The sequence below is a fragment of the Gigantopelta aegis genome, chromosome 1 (assembly GCF_016097555.1).
Source record: "Gigantopelta aegis isolate Gae_Host chromosome 1, Gae_host_genome, whole genome shotgun sequence".
NCBI classification, from domain to species: Eukaryota; Metazoa; Mollusca; class Gastropoda; order Neomphalida; family Peltospiridae; genus Gigantopelta; species Gigantopelta aegis.
Genome location: NC_054699.1, coordinates 15,411,352 through 15,430,881, shown reverse-complemented (window position 1 = coordinate 15,430,881; position 19,530 = coordinate 15,411,352). Strand labels below are relative to the sequence as shown.

Below are 19,530 nucleotides of genomic sequence, written 5' to 3'. Positions count from 1 at the left end.
TTTTATATATGTCAAAATCAGTTAATTGCTGTGTTTGTTGGGTAAAATGTTTAGTGCGGATATACCAGACAAAGATAAAAAAAACTAGTTTTATATTTGTGTTATTTTTGAGAAAAGTAAGTTGGAAATAAGACTAACCTGCCATATTTGGTCAAGACTCCTGGAGGAAACGTACTGACGTAACATCCACCGGAAAATTCTTCTTTCATCCAATTCTTCTCAATGTAACCAATAGGCTGGGGAGAAAAGAAGTAATAAAAAGCAAAGTTTACATAATACACAGCACATACTAAGTACATGAAATGAATTTTACATTATGTAGCATTGATAGACATATGGTAATTTTATTTTTATTTTTTAAACTGAGTTGTAAGAAAAGGATCGTTTGTGCACCAACATTTCCCTAAATCTTATTTCTCCTACATCATATAAATCACACATTTAAATTGATTGTTAGGTATGTAGAACATGTTTATTGTGACATTTGGTCTTTTACAGTGAGAAGAAACAGACTGTTGCCACACAAGTTATTTCTACCACAGCAGCAAGGGATCTTTTAATATTTTAAACAGGACAGAATATACCAAAGCCTTTGATATAATTAAATGAAAACATTTCAATTGAATTGATATAGGGAATAACTGGTTACTGTCTTATTTAAGATATCGGCTGTATCCTGCAAAGGTTAGAATGGCGAATGCAGCCAGGCTCTGCAAATAGAGTATCATCAAACTAGCAAGGCTTTTGCCGCATGACTTCATACAAGATACATGACGTCATTTTTTGTAAGACGCTAGCTACATTCTGTCACATTCAAAAAGTGTTTCTAAACTCTAATTCATAAATAAATATATAAGTTTTTGTATTGTTATCGCAAAACTAAAAGTTATTTGTATTTACTGTATTTAAACAAATGATTTAAAGAGTATGTTTATTGAAAATCTAGTCTGAAATACTTGAGTCGAATCGCGCTTATGTCACGTGACCTATATTTTTGATCAGTGACCGAAAATATTGAAATTTATTTAGTCATCATATCTTGCCAATGCACACAGCGATTGTGCAATAAATACCAGTAATAGGGCACTGGCTGGGATGGGGAAACAAACTGACAGATCTGTTATGGAATGCATGAATGTTTTCACGACATCTCAGCACAAAAAAAAAACAAATACACAAAAAAACCCAACATTGGCTATTGGGTGGTGAATAAAAGGTTATTGACAATCAACATAAATTATACAAACATTATAAAATGACCAATAAAACACAGTTTATTCTACAAGCACCATTTCTAATGACAGAATATGACAGATAAAGCAAAGTCTTATCTTGTTACTAGCAGGATATGACTTTTGACGACACTCATTTGACATCACACGCATAGCCTACATTACAAAATCGCTCATTTGCCCTCTAGGTAATCGTACAATGTGGCTTAAATAACACAAATAATAGGGTTTTTTCCCTTAATTTTTATGGTCTGCAGGATAAAGATAATAACTAGTTCATGATGTCGGATACGGTATTTGCTTTATCCTGTTCAGACTGAATGAGAAATTACATTCAGCAGAGCCTCGCGGAATTTCCCATTCCTACCTTCACAGGGTAAAGCAGATATCCAACGTCATTAACTAGTTATTCTCTATGTAAACACAGGGATGTGAGAGGAGCTGGAACAAAAAAGCTTACTGCGGCCGGGGTTCAGGGGCCGCTTAAGGGCCCCTGAAGGAAAATTGTTGTTTGCAACCTCTGGAACTGCCAAAAATTGCATTCAATGCTAACAAATGTAAACTGTTTATACCAGTAATTTATAATATACGACACACACCATAAACTTGAAACTGTAAAAACATGCAAATCAACCTTGTGTGGTCAACAGTATTGAACATCATGTTTTGGGTTTTTTCTTTACACGAAATGGAAAAGGGCACTTATGCGTTTCTGCGTAGCTCTCACATCCCTATAAACAGCTATGAAAGTGTCACATTCATGAAGGCCAGAAATACCAAAAATAAAATCTGACCTCCCCCCCCCCCCCCCCCCCCCCCCAAATACAAATGATAAGTGGTCAGTCCACGGGAATAGTGTATGGTGCAATGGTAAACATAACACAACAATATAGTACTAAACAGTCAACACAATTTATCACAGGACATTTTGATAAGTGGTCAGTCGACAGGAATAGTGTATGGTGCAATGGTAAACATAACACAACAATAGAGTACTAAACAGTCAACACAATTTATCACAGGACATTTTGATAAGTGGTCAGTCGACGGGAATAGTGTATGGTGCAATGGTAAACATAACACAACAATAGAGTACTAAACAGTCAACACAATTTATCACAGGACATTTTGAAATGATAAACATATTAACATTTTCATCTTGAAACCACTGTTTCTATTGTCCAATTATACGTCTTACACATATACTGGCAGATTGTGACTTTTGACCTCATGTCATGTTATGTCAGATACATATATACATTACAAAATCGTTCATTTGACCTAAGTCATCATATAAGTTTTATGGATTACAGGATAAAAATAATAACAATAATTATAAGTTAATGATATAGGATATCGGCTTTATTCTCTTGAGGGATGTAGCTCAATGGTACAGCGCTCGCCTGATATGCGATCGATCTAGGATCGATTCCCATCGGTGGGCCCATTGGGCTATTTCTCATTCCAGCCAGTGCTCCACAACTGGTGTAACAAAGGCCATGGTATGTACTATCCTGTCTGTTGGATGGTGCATATAAAAAATCCCTTGCTGCTAATCGAAAAGAGTAACCCATGAAGTGGTGACAACGGGTTTCTTCTCTCAATATCTGTGTGGTCCTTAACCATATGTCTGATGCCATATAACCATAAATAAAATGTGTTGAGTGCATCTTTAAATAAAACATTTCTTTCGTTTCTTATCCTGTTGAGGCTGAATGGGAAGTTTTAATCAGCATTACGGAAATTCCCATTCTTACCTTCGCAGGATAAAGCTGATGCCCTACATCATTAACTAGATATTCTCTTTAAAACTATTATTTAAGTATTATCTGTTATTTCTTTTATGTTCATTGGTGTTTAGGAGCATGAGGTTAAACTAAGATATGAACTGCAATGCCCAACTTGTATCAGAAGATAGGTTTATTGGTTACCATAGCAATGAAAAACAATAACATTGAGCAGCTTGCAGAAGAACTCAACACTTGAAATATTTAGTAGAATATGGCCTGGTTGTTTTGTGGGGTTTTTTATTAAATGTCCTCCTGAGAAAAAATAAGGCCTGCTGGAAATAAGTCTAGATTACCTGTAGAAACTCGTCACTCTTAAACACCTTTGCAAAATGTTGACACAATGCTTGTTTTCTGTTTGGCAAAAATAAATAAGAGAGAATTAGTATACATATTTTTGGTGCTAATATCTCTTTTCATCATAGAGCAGTAATTAAACATCTTTGTCTTTCTTTTTAGTTAAAAAAAACAACAACTAGCCTTTATACAGTAAATTGAAGTTTAATATCTGAAAATACCGGGTACTTTGAAATTAATTGACAATGGTCCTAGCTTAATCATAATGCTGTGACCGCTTAAGACAGGTTTGACTGTATTTATAACAGATATGTAACATTTATAACAATATTTCAATATGTATTGCAGTGTTTATAACAGTTATACAATTTTATATCAATTATTTAACATTTATAGTTACTGTAGTATATTATATTTTTACAATATTTATACGTTATACAGTATTTATAGCACTGTTATACACCCTGATTCTTTTTCCCCGCCCCTTATTTCAGACTACCGGTAGGTATGTCCCTATTAACTCACACGTACCGTTGTTCAGGTGTGAGGCTGACCATGTCTCTACTCTTGTCTGCCATTAATTAATTTATAGAACTGTTATACACCCAGGTTGTTTTTCACTGCCCCGCCCCTTATTTCAGACTACCGGTAGGTATGTCCCTGTTAACTCACACGTACCGTTGTTCAGGTGTGAGGCTGGCCATGTCTCTACTCTTGTCTGCCATTAATTAATTTATAGAACTGTTATACACCCAGGTTATTTTTCACTGCGCCTCCCCTTATTTCAGACTACCAGTAGGTATGTCCCTGTTAACTCACACGTACCGTTGTTCAGGTGTGAGGCTCGCCATGTCTCTACTCTTGTCTGCCAGTATAAAAGCCATCAGTGATGGGTGTGACCCATCCGGTTTCGTGTCATCCACACAGTAACCCACAGGCCCGCTGTCAGAAATGGCACTGCCACAAAACCCTGATAAATAACATGATATAGTAAATATATATATATATATATAGTATATATTTAGCTGAGTCGGTTGAATGCTTGCTTGAGGTGCTTGCGTTGCAGGATCGAACCATCTTGGTGAATCCATTCAGCTGATTGGTGTTTTACTCATTCCAACAAGTGCACCACAACTGGTCAAAGGCTGTGGTATGTGCTTTCCTGTCTGTGGGAAAGTGCATATAAAAGATCTCTTGCTGCATTAGGAAATTTGCTGTCCTAGACGGAGGAGCCAACCAAGGCCAGCATCTGTGCCCATGACGACCGGCCTCAGTGGCGTCGTGGTTAGGCCATCGGTCTATAGACTGATAGGTACTGGGTTCGGATCCCAGTCGAGGCATGGGTTTTTTAATCCAGACACCAACTCCAAACCCTGAGTGAGTGCTCCGCAAGGCTCAATGGGTAGGTGTAAACCACTTGCACCGACCAGTGATCCATAACTGGTTCAACAAAGGCCATGGTTTGTGCTATCCTGCCTGTGGGAAGCGCAAATAAAAGATCCCTTGCTGCCTGTCGTAAAAGAGTAGCCTATGTGGCAACAGCGGGTTTCCTCTAAAACAGAGTGTCAGAATGACCATATGTTTGACGTCCAATAGCTGATGATAAGATAAAAAATCAATGTGCTCTAGTGGCGTCATTAAATAAAACAAACTTTACTGTGCCCATGACAGGCGTGCGCTACAACATCTTGCTCTGAATGTGCACATAAAACACTATGACCTTGACCATTAGAAAAAAAATGTAGCGGGTTTCCTCTGAATGTGGCAGAATTACTAAATAGTTGACATTCTTCAGCCGATGATTAATTAATCAATGTGCTCTAGTGGTGTTGTCAAACAAAATAAACTTTTAACTTTTAAATATTTTTCTGCATAATCAGGACTCACCCTGTAACAAATTTTGGTTTAGCCAATTTTTAGATATGTAGAGTTTTTTCCTTGAAAATTATTAAAATTTAGTTAATTTAAGGAATATTTTATCAGCCACAGACTAAATGTTGTAGCCACTTTGTATAAAAATTAGCAGTTGACTAATTTGGTAATGTACAGGGTGGATGGGGCAGAATATAGCGCAGTAGTAAAGAGCTTGCATGGTCAGTCTATGATCGATCCCCGTCGGTGGCCCATTGGGCTATTTCTTGTTGCAGCCGGTGCACCACCACTGGTATATCAAAGGCAATGGTATGTGCTATCCTGTCTGTGGGATGGTGCATATAAAAGATCCCTTTCTACTAATGAAAAAATGTAGCAAGTTTCCTCTCTAAGACTATATGCCAAAATTACCAAATGGTTGATATCCAATAGCCGATGATTAATAAATCAATATGCTCTAGTGGTGTCATTAAACAAAACAAACTAACTTTGGAATCCTGATAGTTAAAGCTCAAAGTACTGCTTATAAAAATATATCTTTTTATGTTTATGAAATAAATGAGCACCACGACTGGTATACCAAAGGCTGTGGTATGTGCTATCCTGTCTGTGGGATGGTGCATATAAAAGTTCCCTTCATATTAATGAAACAAATGTAGGGGGTTTCCTCTAAGACTATATATCAAAATTACCAAATGTTTGACATCCAATAGCCAATGATTAATATATCAATGTGCTCTAGTGGTGTAAAAACAAACTGTGTTTGAAACAAATGAGTCACAATTTTCCTGTAAATCTCTGTAGATCATGTAATATGACACATGAATGGAAACTTGAAATCAATGAAAGTGACGTTTTAGCCATAGTGAACGACCAATCAAACGTTGTCATTTTTAAGCCATCCAATCAGTGTATTAAGTAATCTGCACTGTACAATTAAAGCCGCACACCCTAGTTCCATCCAGCGAAAATAAATTATAATTTTGTTAATCTACAAACATGTAACACACTTAGATCACGTTTTTATCAAATGGAGTGAAAAAGCAGGTTTTATATCGATAAATACCATGGGAATCTCCATGTCCCAATTGCTTGAAATAATTTTGAAAGTTAGTATTCTGATGTCACCGGTAGATGTCGCTCGAAGCACAACAATGCCTATGTCACGACAAATTTCACAGATTTGGGGTGCGTTTCTTTCACCTCTCCTGGACATGTTCCAACTGTTCTGTCCTGGTTGTATCCCCTCTCCAGATATCATAAGACTTGGCAAAATTATTGGTTTTAAGGGTTTGTAACGTTTTGTATTGAGACACTTACTTGTCTGAACTTTATTGTTACTGAAAATGTTCCGAACTGTGAAGAAAAATCTCAAAAATGAATAACAACAAATCGGATGTTGATTGCACGAACCGTGCACTACATACAGGAACCTACTAACCTAGATCTTTCCAGAATGCAGTTTCATAATACATGTTAAACTGTAGGCCTACATACAGGAACCTACTAACCTAGATCTTTCCAGAATGCAGTTTCATAATACATGCTAAACTGTACATACAGGAACCTACTAACCTAGATCTTTCCAGAATGCAGTTTCATAATACATGTTAAACTGTAGTCCTACATACAGGAACCTACTAACCTAGATCTTTCCAGAATGCAGTTTCATAATACATGTTAAACAGGAACCTACTAACCTAGATCTTTCCAGAATGCAGTTTCATAATACATGTTAAACTGTAGGCCTACATACAGGAACCTACTAACCTAGATCTTTCCAGAATGCAGTTTCATAATACATGTTAAACTGTAGGCCTACATACAGGAACCTACTAACCTAGATCTTTCCAGAATGCAGTTTCATAATACATGTTAAACTGTACATACAGGAACCTACTAACCTAGATCTTTCCAGAATGCAGTTTCATAATACATGTTAAACTGTAGGCCTACATACAGGAACCTACTAACCTAGATCTTTCCAGAATGCAGTTTCATAATACATGTTAAACTGTAGGCCTACATACAGGAACCTACTAACCTAGATCTTTCCAGAATGCAGTTTCATAATACATGTTAAACTGTAGGCCTACATACAGGAACCTACTAACCTAGATCTTTCCAGAATGCAGTTTCATAATACATGTTAAACTGTAGTCCTACATACAGGAACCTACTAACCTAGATCTTTCCAGAATGCAGTTTCATAATACATGTTAAACTGTAGCAGTTTCCTACATACAGGAACCTACTAACCTAGGTCTTTCCAGAATGCAGTTTCATAATACATGTTAAACTGTAGGCCTACATACAGGAACCTACTAACCTAGATCTTTCCAGAATGCAGTTTCATAATACATGTTAAACTGTAGTCCTACATACAGGAACCTACTAACCTAGATCTTTCCAGAATGCAGTTTCATAATACATGTTAAACTGTAGTCCTACATACAGGAACCTACTAACCTAGGTCTTTCCAGAATGCAGTTTCATAATACATGTTAAACTGTAGGCCTACATACAGGAACCTACTAACCTAGATCTTTCCAGAATGCAGTTTCATAATACATGTTAAACTGTACATACAGGAACCTACTAACCTAGATCTTTCCAGAATGCAGTTTCATAATACATGTTAAACTGTAGTCCTACATACAGGAACCTACTAACTAGATCTTTCCAGAATGCAGTTTCATAATACATGTTAAATTTACATACAGGAACCTACTAACCTAGATCTTTCCAGAATGCAGTTTCATAATACATGTTAAACTGTAGGCCTACATACAGGTACCTACTAACCTAGATCTTTCCAGAATGCAGTTTCATAATACATGTTAAATTGTACATACAGGAACCTACTAACCTAGATCTTTCCAGAATGCAGTTTCATAATACATGTTAAACTGTAGGCCTACATACAGGTACCTACTAACCTAGATCTTTCCAGAATGCAGTTTCATAATACATGTTAAACTGTACATACAGGAACCTAGTAACCTAGATCTTTCCAGAATGCAGTTTCATAATACATGTTAAACTGTAGGCCTACATACAGGAACCTACTAACCTAGGTCTTTCCAGAATGCAGTTTCATAATACATGTTAAACTGTACATACAGGAACCTACTAACCTAGATCTTTCCAGAATGCAGTTTCATAATACATGCTAAACTGTACATACAGGAACCTACTAACCTAGATCTTTCCAGAATGCAGTTTCATAATACATGTTAAACTGTACATACAGGAACCTACTAACCTAGATCTTTCCAGAATGCAGTTTCATAATACATGTTAAACTGTAGGCCTACATACAGGAACCTACTAACCTAGGTCTTTCCAGAATGCAGTTTCATAATACATGTTAAACTGTACATACAGGAACCTACTAACCTAGATCTTTCCAGAATGCAGTTTCATAATACATGCTAAACTGTACATACAGGAACCTACTAACCTAGATCTTTCCAGAATGCAGTTTCATAATACATGTTAAACTGTAGGCCTACATACAGGAACCTACTAACCTAGATCTTTCCAGAATGCAGTTTCATAATACATGTTAAACTGTACATACAGGAACCTACTAACCTAGATCTTTCCAGAATGCAGTTTCATAATACATGTTAAACTGTAGGCCTACATACAGGAACCTACTAACCTAGATCTTTCCAGAATGCAGTTTCATAATACATGTTAAACTGTAGTCCTACATACAGGAACCTACTAACTTAGATCTTTCCAGAATGCAGTTTCATAATACATGTTAAATTTACATACAGGAACCTACTAACCTAGATCTTTCCAGAATGCAGTTTCATAATACATGTTAAACTGTAGGCCTACATACAGGAACCTACTAACCTAGGTCTTTCCAGAATGCAGTTTCATAATACATGTTAAACTGTACATATAGGAACCTACTAACCTAGATCTTTCCAGAATGCAGTTTCATAATACATGTTAGTCTTGATTATTGATCCCATGGGTATCCGTTGTATCAGCTGTAGCTTGGAGCCTGGTAATGGAGGCTTGAAGCTTATTCTGTTGAGAAGAGCCTGCGGGACAGCACTGATCACAAACTCACACTGAAACAATTTGTCAATAAATAAAAATATAATCTATCATTATTCAGGGGCGAATCCAGGAAATATTGGGGGGGGGGGGGGAAAAGAAAAAAGGGGGAAAAGGGCACGTGGACCAACTCGTGGAAAGGGCAACCCAATTTTTACATTTTGTTTAAAGCCAGAAAAAAAGAAACTCCTGAATATATTTGGGGAGGGGGGGCAGATCCCTTGGGCACCCCCCTGGATCTATCTCTGTTATTATTATAATAAATGTATTAAGAAAATGTCATCAAATGGGAAATAATTTGTCTGTATATAGAGATGTATGTAAATACAGTACATGAAACCCCTGAAAATGGGACCCTTTGTAAACTGGAATTCCCTCGAAATAGGATGTTTTTCATGGTCACTTTTTAAAATATCCTCCCCTCCAAAAAAAATTAACTCATGAATCAAATGTCAAGTTAAACTTTAACTTATACTCAACGACAGGACATTGTGTCACCATTATTTAGCTTTGTACTCAATCAGTGTTAGGTATTTTATTATAAATGCACTTCATATCAATTTTTTAAACAATTTTTAAATATGATCAGTCACATTGGTAATCATGAAAGTAAAAACAATGAAGCGACACTGATCTCAATAATTAAAACGTAACAATTTACAAGGGAGATAATTGAATCATCAACTTGTTCACAAAAAGCATATAAAAGATCCCTTGCTGCTAATCGAAAAGAGTAGCCCATGATGCAGCTCAGTGGTACAGTGCTCGCCTGATATGCGATCGATCTAGGATCGATTCTAGTCGGTGGGCCCATTGGGCTATTTCTCATTCCAGCCAGTGCTCCACAACTGGTGTAACAAAGGCCATGGTGTGTACTATCCTGTCTGTTGGATGGTGCATACAAAAGATCCCTTGCTGCTAATCGAAAAGAGTAGCCCATGAAGTGGCGACAGCGGGTTTCCTCTCTCAATATCTGTGTGGTCCTTAACCATATGTTTGATGCTATATAACTGTAAATACAATGTGTTAAATAAAACATTTCTTTCTTCTTCTTTTTTGTTCACAAAAATATCAATATGATTTGTATATTTTCACTGTAACCAAAATACTTTTACTAAAAATCACTTTTATGGTTCCTGTGGATCTATATATTTCATAGCTATGTATATAATACTACCTGGTATTTTGTGTTATTACAATCTGTTACAATGACTCCTGTTTCTGTCTCGGTGACGTTGACAACGGCACTGTTCAGATGCACAGTGTCACCAAGGAGACGCGCCATTCCCTCAGACATCTGCTGAGCTCCACCAAACATTTTCTTCTCCTGCAACATTTAAATACAGCAAATCAGAAATAAAAAAATAAAAACTTAGAATTAAAAACTTCAGGAAAGTCAACCCTCCAAGTTATGAAATATTATTTTGATGGATAAAATTTGACTTATAGACAAAAATATAGGGTAGTCGAATTTTAAAAACACGTCATTCCACCTGAATGAAAGTTAAAGTTTGTTTTGTTTAACAACATCCCTAGAGCAAATTGATTTATTAATCATTAGCTATTGGATGTCAAACATTTGGTAATTTCAACATAGTCTGAGAGGAAACCTGCTACATTGTCCCCATTAGTAGCAAGGGATTTTTATATGCACCATCCCACAGACAGGATAGAACATACCACGGCCTTTGATATACCAGTCGTGGTACTGGTAGGAGCGAGCAATATTCCAATGGGTCCACCAACAGGGATCAATTCCACTTGAATGAATATAATAATTGGTTAGGGTGATTAATATACACTTTAAACATATTTATTTAACATTTTGAAACAGAATCGGTGTAAATACACCAACGTTTAATGTTTACAGATTTCTGTTTTGCTCAAAACCAAAAACACCAAGATAGACCCCAACTAGCTCCTTTTTGCCAGTAGCACAGTTAGCCAACGTAAGTTAAAGTTAAAGTGTGTTTTGTTCAACGACACCACTAGAGCACATTGATTTATAAATCATTGCCTACTGGATGTCAAACATTTGGTAATTTCAACATATATAGTCTTAAAAAAAAAATCCTCAACATTTTTCCATTAGTAGCATGGGATCTTTTATATGCACCATCCCACAGACAGGATAGCACATACCACGGCCTTTGATATACCAGTCGTGGTGCACTGGTTGGAGAGAGCAATAGCGAAATGGGCCCACCAATGGGGATCAATTCCACTTGAATTAATATAATAATTGATGTGGGTAAGACTGATTAAAATACAATTTAAACATATTTATTTAACATTTTGAAGCAAAATCGGTGTAAACACACCAAAGTTTAATGTTTAAAGATTTCTATTTTGCTCAAAACCAAAACCACCAAAACACCAGCTCTGTTTTGCCTGTAGCACAGTTAGCCGGCTAAGAGTTAACACTCATTCCCTTCGCAGGATCGAACTACCTCAGTGAATCCATTCAACTGATTGTTTTTTCTTATTCCAACCAGTGAACCACAACTGGTGAAAGGCCATGGTATATGCTTTCCTGTCTGTGGAAAATTGCATATAAAAGATCCCTTGCTGCATTAGAAAAATGTAGCAGGTTTCCTCTGTTGACTATGAGTCAGACTTACCAAGTGTCTGACATCCAATAGCCGATGATTAATTAATCAATGTGCTCTAGTGGTGTCGTTAAACACAACAAACTTCGATTAGAATAGATCACATATAGAATATTCTATTGTTGTCAGTCGAGTGATGCCCTGACAGAAAAGGGTTAACGTGCCTGAGCTCCGTTTGTCATAGTCGTCAGTCGAGTGATGCCCTGACAGGAAAGGGTTAACGTACCTGAGCTCCATTTGTCATAGTTGTCAGTCGAGTGATGCCCTGACAGGAAAGTGTTAACGTTACTGAGCTCCGTTTGTCATAGTCGTCAGTCGAGTGATGCTCTGACAGGAAAGGGTTAACGTTACTGAGCTCCGTTTGTTATTGTTGTCAGTTGAGTGATGCCCTGACAGGAAAGGGTTAACGTACCTGAACTCCATTTGTCATAGTTGTCAGTCGAGTGATGCCCTGACAGGAAAGTGTTAACGTACCTGAGCTCCGTTTGTCATAGTCGTCAGTCTAGTGATGCCTTGACTGGAAAAGGTTAACGTACCTGAACTCCGTTTGTCATAGTCGTCAGTCGAGAGATGCCCTGACTGGAATGGCTCCGTTTGTTATTGTTGTCAGTTGAGTGATGCCCTGACTGGAATGGCTCCGTTTGTTATTGTTGTCAGTCGAGTGATGCCCTGACTGGAATGGCTCCGTTTGTTATTGTTGTCAGTTGAGTGATGCCCTGACTGGAATGGCTCCGTTTGTTATTGTTGTCAGTTGAGTGATGCCCTGACAGAAAAGGGTTAACGTGCCTGATCTCCGTTTGTCATAGTCGTCAGTCGAGTGATGCCCTGACTGGAAAGGATAAATGTGCCTGAGCTCCGTTTGTCATAGTCGTCAGTCGAGTGATGCCCTGACTGGAAAGGGTTAACATACCTGAGCTCCGTTTGTCATAGTCGTCAGTCGAGTGATGCCCTGACTGGAAAGGGTTAACATACCTGAGCTCCGTTCGTCATAGTCGTCAGTCGAGTGATGCCCTGACTGGAAAGGATAAATGTGCCTGAGCTCCGTTTGTCATAGTCGTCAGTCGAGTGATGCCCTGACTGGAAAGGGTTAACATACCTGAGCTCCGTTTGTCATAGTCGTCAGTCGAGTGATGCCCTGACTGGAAAGGGTTAACATACCTGAGCTCCGTTTGTCATAGTCGTCAGTCGAGTGATGCTCTGACAGGAAAGGGTTAACGTTACTGAGCTCCGTTTGTTATTGTTGTCAGTTGAGTGATGCCCTGACAGGAAAGGGTTAACATACCTGAACTCCATTTGTCATAGTTGTCAGTCGAGTGATGCCCTGACAGGAAAGTGTTAACGTACCTGAGCTCCGTTTGTCATAGTCGTCAGTCTAGTGATGCCTTGACTGGAAAAGGTTAATGTACCTGAACTCCGTTTGTCATAGTCGTCAGTCGAGAGATGCCCTGACTGGAATGGCTCCGTTTGTTATTGTTGTCAGTTGAGTGATGCCCTGACTGGAATGGCTCCGTTTGTTATTGTTGTCAGTTGAGTGATGCCCTGACTGGAATGGCTCCGTTTGTTATTGTTGTCAGTTGAGTGATGCCCTGACTGGAATGGCTCCGTTTGTTATTGTTGTCAGTTGAGTGATGCCCTGACAGAAAAGGGTTAACGTGCCTGAGCTCCGTTTGTCATAGTCATCAGTCGAGTGATGCCCTGACTGGAAAGGGTTAACGTTACTGAGCTCCGTTTGTCATAGTCGTCAGTCGAGTGATGCCCTGACTGGAAAGGGTTAACGTACCTGAGCTCCGTTTGTCATAGTCGTCAGTCGAGTGATGCCCTGACTGGAAAGGATAAATGTGCCTGAGCTCCGTTTGTCATAGTCGTCAGTCGAGTGATGCCCTGACTGGAAAGGGTTAACATACCTGAGCTCCGTTTGTCATAGTCGTCAGTCGAGTGATGCCCTGACTGGAAAGGGTTAACGTTACTGAGCTCCGTTTGTCATAGTCGTCAGTCGAGTGATGCCCTGACTGGAAAGGGTTAACGTACCTGAGCTCCGTTTGTCATAGTCGTCAGTCGAGTGATGCCCTGACTGGAAAGGGTTAACGTACCTGAGCTCCGTTTGTCATAGTCGTCAGTCGAGTGATGCCCTGACTGGAAAGGATAAATGTGCCTGAGCTCCGTTTGTCATTGTCGTCAGTCGAGTGATGCCCTGACTGGAAAGGGTTAACGTACCTGAGCTCCGTTTGTTATTGTTGTCAGTCGAGTGATGCCCTGACCAGAATGAATGTACCACAGGAAAAACAGCAGAGAGACTTCATGCATTTCTGATGTGAGAACTGCCTGGACTGTCAGTCGAATCAATTCCACAGTGGCGCTAAAAAAAAGAAGATAAAAAAAGAGGAACATTAAAGGGTTGTGCATGCGTGCGTAATGTTTTAACATGCTCATATACTACAGAGGTTTCAAGCATGTCCACCCCAGGGTTCGGCCTAGAGGCCGAGGGCCCCACCTGGGACAGATTAAAGGGTTGTTCTCAATTCTTAAGTACACATTTTTAATACCCACTCCTCCCTCAACACATTGTAGGTACTTGTACCTTACTTAAACATTTTGTGATTTTACAAGATCCATTATACTGATTTTTTAAAGTGTCTGCTAACAATAAAATCAATCCCCTAGCAAATAATTTGTTTGCTTGTGCAAATATAAATTTAATTGTGAACAGCACATCAATGATCTCCAAATTTAAATTATAAAAAAACATTTATAATAAATAATTCAGCAAGAGGTCATAATAAATTACAGGTTAGATTTTAATCCAATTAAAAAAAAATTCAAAATGGAGATAGGAGTAAATTTTATTTGTTAATTTTACATTTTTAGGACACTGGAAATACTGCATATTGAGCATCATATTTGCTTAAAGGATAACAATAAAATTTCCATTACATTCATTTCAATATTATGTCATCCCATTGGTTCAGATGTAGCATTGTGAGTTTGTTAATTTCTTGATGAATGTAAAAATTACGTCAGGGAACATCATATCTGATGATGTCACTTTATATGGGCAAGTTGTCTTACCGAGTGTTATTGTTTATGGACCAAAAATAATTCAAAATATAGTATGAAGCTTTACTGTTATTGTTAGCCTGTATGATTCAAATTTAATTATAAGTATTGTCTGTTATTTCTTTTACATTAATCTGTGTATGAACAAAAAACATCATCCACAAACTTATGTGAGAATGGCTTCACTAATTCACACAGTTTGCTGATGATTGTTTTTGTTCATACCCTGATGAACATAAAAGAAATAACAGACATTTCTTTTTGAAAAATGGCCAATAAAAAAAACTGGGGATGGACCTTTATCATTGGTGAAGGCAAGCAGGTAAAGGTCAAAATCTAAGATTTATTTTATTATGACTATAGAATAACAATTTAATGACTTCCAATTGGCTTTTACGGATTAATGAATCCAACGTTTTCAGGATAATGCTTTCTTTGACTTTTTAGAGTAGCCTACTTTGGGGAAAGGTTATACATGTACTTTGGAATACCCGATACTATATAACTTTTGGGGGAATCAAGAAAAACATACCAGTTCATTTGTAAAAGTCACTGTTCTTAAAGAAGACAATTCAGACATCAAAACCCTGCATTGGTCTGGTCTAAGGGTTTAACGTGCACATTCAGAGCATGCCGGCTCGTCCATCCAGGACAGGAAAGGGGAATGTGGTGGGTGGGAGGAGGGAGCGCCTGCACTGGAAAGTGCAAGAGAGCACAATCAGCCCGACCAGGGTAGGTAGTGTGATGGGGAACCCTTCACTGGTTCATCCCTCTTTAATAAATACCTTTATGAGACTCAAAACCAGAGGGGGGTGGGTGTATCTGAATTTATATAGATATAATTTTAATACTTAATTTTGTTTTTCAGGTCAAAATATGTTTTTAGTTTTAAATTAATTTTACATTTGCATTGCATTGCATTGCATGTTGCATTGCATTTTGCATTGCATTGCATTTTGTATTGCATTGTGTTGCATTGCATTGCATTGAATTGCATTGCTTTGCATTACATTAGGACTAAATATTCTTCTAAAATTAGCTACATGTAACCTTGTCCATGCTATTGAATGAACAAATTCCTTGACGCTCATGGAATCCCACTGTAAGGCCTGCTTCGCTTTCCATGGTGAATCCACAGGAACCTGTAACACAGAAAATGACACAACACAGTACAGGACACAACAATGAAATCAACCATAGTTGATTTTTATACAGTACAGGACACAGCAATAGAATCAACCAACAATCCATAGTTGATTTTTATACAGTACATGACACAGCAATAGAACCAACCAACAACCCATAGTTGGTTTCTTGAGAGAAAAAAAGGAAAGGAATATTTGTTTGACACCTCAGCACATTTTAAAGTATGAATAATTTATTTGATTGAAACATATTACCTTGCTTTTAAAAAACAAATGGATTAGGCAACTGTTTTTCAATTTACTAGGCCTTTTTCATAATACATACATATGATGACAGTAAACTATTTATGCAATTTAACTATGAACAAATTCTGTATACATATGAAAGAAAGAAATGTTTTATTTAACAACGCACTCAACACATTTTATTTATGGTTATATGGCGTCAGACATATGGTTAAGGACCACACAGATTTTGAGAGGAAACCCGCTGTCGCCACTACATGGGCTCTCTTCCGATTAGCAGCAAGGGATCTTTTATTTGCTCTTCCCACAGGCAGGATAGCACAAACCATGGCCTTTGTTGAACCAGTTATGGATCACTGGTCAGTGCAAGTGGTTTACACCTACCCATTGAGCCTTGCGGAGCACTCACTCAGGGTTTGGAGTCGGTATCTGGATTAAAAATCCCATGCCTCGACTGGGATCCGAACCCAGTACCTACCAGCCTGTAGACTGATGGCCTACCACGACACCACCGAGGCCAGTCCTATACATATGATGACGGTAAACTATTTATGCAGTTTAAATAGGAACAGATTCTGTATACATATGATGACGGTAAACTATTTCTGCAGTTCAAATAGAAACAGATTCTGTAGACATATGATGACGGTAAACTATGCAGTTTTAATATGAACAGATTCTGTCTACATATGATGATGGTAAACTATTTATGCAGTTTAAATAGGAACAGATTCTGTACACATATGATGATGGTAAACTATGCAGTTTAAACATGAACAGATTCTGTCTACATATGATGATGGTAAACTATTTATGCAGTTTAAATAGGAACAGATTCTGTATACATATGATGAAAGTAAACTATGCAGTTTAAATAGGAACAGATTCTGTATACATATGATGACAGTAAACTATTTATGCAGTTTAAATATGAACAGATTCTGTATACATATGATGACAGTAAACTATTTATGCAGTTCAAATAGGAAAAGATTCTGTATACATATGATGACAGTAAACTATTTATGCAATTTAAATATGAACAGATTCTGTGTAGTCCAAGAGCCGAAGTATGTACAGTAACCGAGATTCACCATGGTGACCGATTAGACACCAAATACTGAGTGGGCCCACTGGGCTATTTCTTGTTCCAGCCAGTGCTCCACAGCTGGTATATCAAAGTCTGTGGTATGTGCTATACTGCCTGTGGGATGGTGCATATAAAAGATCCCTTGCTGCTAATCGAAAAGAGTATCCTGTGAAGTGGTGACAGCGGGTTTTCTCTCTCGATATCTGTGTGGCCTTTAACCATATGTCAGATGCTATATAACCGTAAATAAATGTGTTGAGTGCGTCTTTAAATAAAACATTTCCTTTCCAAATACTGATCGAAAGAAATAAAGGATCATACCAACACTAAACAGAGAGGGTGACTGCAACTAAAACACTCATCTATAGTGTCAGGAAATTAACCGTTTTACTTACATTCCATCTCACATTACTGACATCTAATGTAGCTTACTATATACAGGCATTAGGATGATAATAGTTAAGTTTGTTTTGTTTAATGACACCACTAGAACATATTGATTAATTAATCATTGGCTACTGGATATCAAACATTTGGTAATTGTGATTTGTATGATGAAAACTGCTATATTTTTCCTAATGCAGTAAGGGATCTTTTATATGCACTTTCCCACAGACAGGACAGCACATACCATGACCTTTGAACAGTTGTGCATAGGTTGGAACAAGAAAACCCTCAATCAGTTGAATGGATCCACCGTGGTGGTTCGATCATCCAACACAACCTCAGGCTAGTGTACAATACGAAGCATTCCCTCATTTCGTTCTCTCAGTATGTGGCTTACTGTTATAGAAAACAAGAGTAGGAAACCAGCTGCCACTACTTAAAGACTGAACCACATTGTTAACAACTACAACAAATTACTCTCTTACCTTTAATTACTATTAGATTTTCCCAACATTTTTTCCAGACAGATCTCGTGAAAAAAAGATTACAGTGACATGGATTCCACATTCTAGATGGTAATCATGTCATTCATACCGACTTCGCTGAAATCTCCCAGGACAAAAAACAAGTGGGCTGCTATTTTGCTTTTTTATGAATACTATTCAAGAGGGGTGGGAGGAAGTGACGTAATCTAACAACATCATGATGTTGTGGTATAGGCAATCCTCCTGACATCATATTAACTATGTCACATTCTTTGGAGGCTTTCATCCCTCTTGAAGAGTATTCCATAAAAAGAGCAAAATGGCAGACACCAAAAAATTACCAGTTTCTTGTTCTAGGAGATCTCAGAGAAGTCGATATAGGTGACATGGGTACATTCTAGTACTAGTGTGTGGAATCTGTCAATGTAATGGCATTTTTTTTGTCTGTATGGACAAAATGTGGGGGAAATCTAACAGTAATTAAATTTAGGAGAGTAATTTATTGAAGTTGTTAATAATATGGTTCAGACTTTAGTCTACCCCTAACGAAAATCAACAATGGACAATGATCTTTTCAACAGACATGGAGCACTGGTTGGAATGGGAAAAACCTGAGTCCATTAGGGTAATTGATTAAGCGACCCATCACACATCATGAGCTACATCGTGTCCGTGAGTTTTCAAAGTCAGTATTAAATTACCCTGAAGAAGCCGTATATCACTAACCTCTAGCAACTTTGCGAGTTTTGCATTGCTTAGATAGTTTAAGAGAGCTTTGTGAATTATCTCCCCTGTGCAGCAGTAATCGCCCAGCAACTGATAGAAGAACCCTTAAAGCCACAGACTCTAGTTTTAACCCAGTGAAAATTAACACTAAGTTTTATTCATCTACAAATCTGTAACACAATCTGGATAAAGATACAACAGAGTGAAATGAGAGTCTGTGATGTTAAAATGGAAAAATACCCTCTAAAAATAGACTGGAACTCATATCCATAACTGTTACTTCTCAGAGGTACATGTATTTTTAGAATTTGAAAACAATTAAGCATTTTATGGTATTAAAAATACCAGGATGACCAGAAAAACTTGGATGTACATGGCCATAGAAAAAAAAATTCGGATAGCATTATAGAAACTTAAAGAAAATTCTCTTCTTAACTGTTTAAGGAGTTTTAGACTATTAACTACTAAGTTGCCCCCCCCCCCCCCCCCCAAAAAAAAAAAACGTGATGTCCCTGGATAT

The 19,530-nt window shown here is 37.7% G+C and overlaps 1 protein-coding gene across 1 annotated transcript in view; it reads right to left on the bottom strand.

Annotated features, from left to right (window-relative positions):
• Window positions 1–19,530, bottom strand: part of LOC121371105 (amine oxidase [flavin-containing] B-like) — a 37,626-nt gene that overhangs the window by 6,085 nt on the left and 12,011 nt on the right. The window contains exons 5-11 of the mRNA XM_041496760.1: window positions 15,982–16,073; window positions 14,092–14,233; window positions 10,446–10,595; window positions 9,123–9,282; window positions 4,142–4,286; window positions 3,316–3,373; window positions 139–236 (exon numbers count right to left, since the gene is read on the bottom strand). Coding sequence (XP_041352694.1) covers window positions 139–236; window positions 3,316–3,373; window positions 4,142–4,286; window positions 9,123–9,282; window positions 10,446–10,595; window positions 14,092–14,233; window positions 15,982–16,073 — 845 coding nt within the window. The remainder of the gene's footprint in view (window positions 1–138; window positions 237–3,315; window positions 3,374–4,141; window positions 4,287–9,122; window positions 9,283–10,445; window positions 10,596–14,091; window positions 14,234–15,981; window positions 16,074–19,530) is intronic.